The 1,690-nt window shown below is 38.0% G+C and overlaps 1 protein-coding gene across 1 annotated transcript in view; it reads left to right on the top strand.

The window, feature by feature from the left end:
* The first annotated feature begins 604 nt into the window (after nucleotides 1-604).
* LOC122805947 (5-hydroxytryptamine receptor 1D-like) overlaps nucleotides 605-1,690 on the top strand; it is a 281,283-nt gene continuing 280,197 nt past the window's right edge. Inside the window, exon 1 of the mRNA XM_044076195.1 lies at nucleotides 605-1,293. Within this exon, the coding sequence (XP_043932130.1) occupies nucleotides 1,116-1,293 (178 nt within the window). The 5' untranslated portion in view covers nucleotides 605-1,115. The remainder of the gene's footprint in view (nucleotides 1,294-1,690) is intronic.

Genomic DNA, 1,690 nt, shown 5'->3' with positions numbered 1-1,690 from the left:
GCCCTCTAGAAGTATGCTGTATTACATTTACTGTACATTTAGAAAACAAACATGGCTTCTGTTATAATTTACAGATTTTAAGACCAAGATAGCTGTACCTGCCTGTCATTCATTACCTGATAATAAAAGCATCTGCCTTTCACTGTTTACATCCGATACCTGGTCATGCAAACACCAATATCACTCCTCAAATGTATTATCAAACAGGACTGCAGCTGAAAGTAATGATGTATATATGGCAGAGTTCACTTTAGAAGGTTATTTTGAAAATATATGCTGAAAGATGTAGTCAGCTATAAGAATAAAACATGTTGTTGTGTGTATATTTTTACATACAATAATGGAAAAAAATATTAATAGAAAAGAATATGTACAGAAAGCCAAAAAAAAAAACACACACGCACACACAAAGTCTATATTTTGATACATTTTTTTCCAAACTGCTGAATAAGGCAAGACAGTTTTATAAGAACTGTTACTACTAGATAGTGATCTGATACAATTGTAGTGCTCTTTGTCACAGTACAATACGGTAGAGTATCTCTACAAGCACATGGCAGTCACATAAAAGCTGTTGTTGACTCTTAAATTGTGTGTGGTTGAACAGCTCAGGAGGTAGGAACCAATCAGTAGCAGACAGACAATGTGTTTTCGAGTCTTTCTCTTTCATACCTGCTCACCATGAGAAAGCCTGGTATCCTAGAATATGCTGATGCAGTGCTTAGGACCCGTTTCAGACTTGTCACCTTTCTAAAGTGCTCTCTGGCATCTGAAGAACAGGACTCCAACCCTTCGCTGTTTCACAGTTACATTGGCCAGTTGGACTTTTCTTTCAGATGGGTTAATGCTGGATTTTTGTACATGGATTGGAGTGGCTTGTGTGGCTTTCTTATCATTTAGTTCCTTCTGGGTATTTATTTAAAAAAAAAACACAAACTTAATGCAGCACATCAGAAGTTGATATGCAGCTGTTAGAAGAGAGAATTGTTAAGATGCTACCCTTTGGATCAGCGTCTGTAATCTGTGATGTATAATGGATGTGAATACCAGGTCATTCAACCTAAGCCGCCGTGTTCTGCAGGTGCTGGGGCTTGAGGAAGTGATACTATGCTGAGATGGAGGCACCATCTCCACTGGTGCTGCCATGCTGCAATGTGTCCCGTTTCAATGGGCAGTCTGAGTGCTTCTCTGAGAGGGCTACCAATTCATCCAGTTCTGGACTCGATTACAACCTCACTACCAAAATCGTGCTTGAAGTTGTGATCATCCTTATGTGCCTTGTGGCCATCACAGGTGTCCTGCATTTACTTTTCTTCTTTTACTTGCATTAATATGGCAGTTAAGGCCAAGTCAGGAGCAGCAGGCTTGAAAACTGAATGAAGCTGTATCAGGGATTTTGGAATTCAGCTAGATTGTACTCAGCAAAATTAAAATTATAGGTATGGTAGGGTTGCATCTTTTTACTGCAGTTTGATACCTCTCAACTCTACAGATTTTTGCAGAATGTCCAGATTTTTGCCTCATATTTTTGGTCTTCTCTTCATAAAATTTGTGTTTTTCTAACAAATCACTGAGGATTGAAATCATTAAGTAATGACATTTATTTGAGTTTCAGACTTCACATTCTTCAGAAAATGCATGCCAACATAAATCATGTTATTCTAACAACTTTCTAAGTTTATAAGAGCAG

This window comes from Protopterus annectens, chromosome 1.part1 (genome assembly GCF_019279795.1).
Source record: "Protopterus annectens isolate FY-2018-M chromosome 1.part1, PAN1.0, whole genome shotgun sequence".
NCBI lineage: Eukaryota > Metazoa > Chordata > Ceratodontiformes > Protopteridae > Protopterus > Protopterus annectens.
The sequence above is the reverse complement of the archived record's forward strand: the minus strand, read 5'-3'. Positions and strand labels throughout refer to the sequence as shown.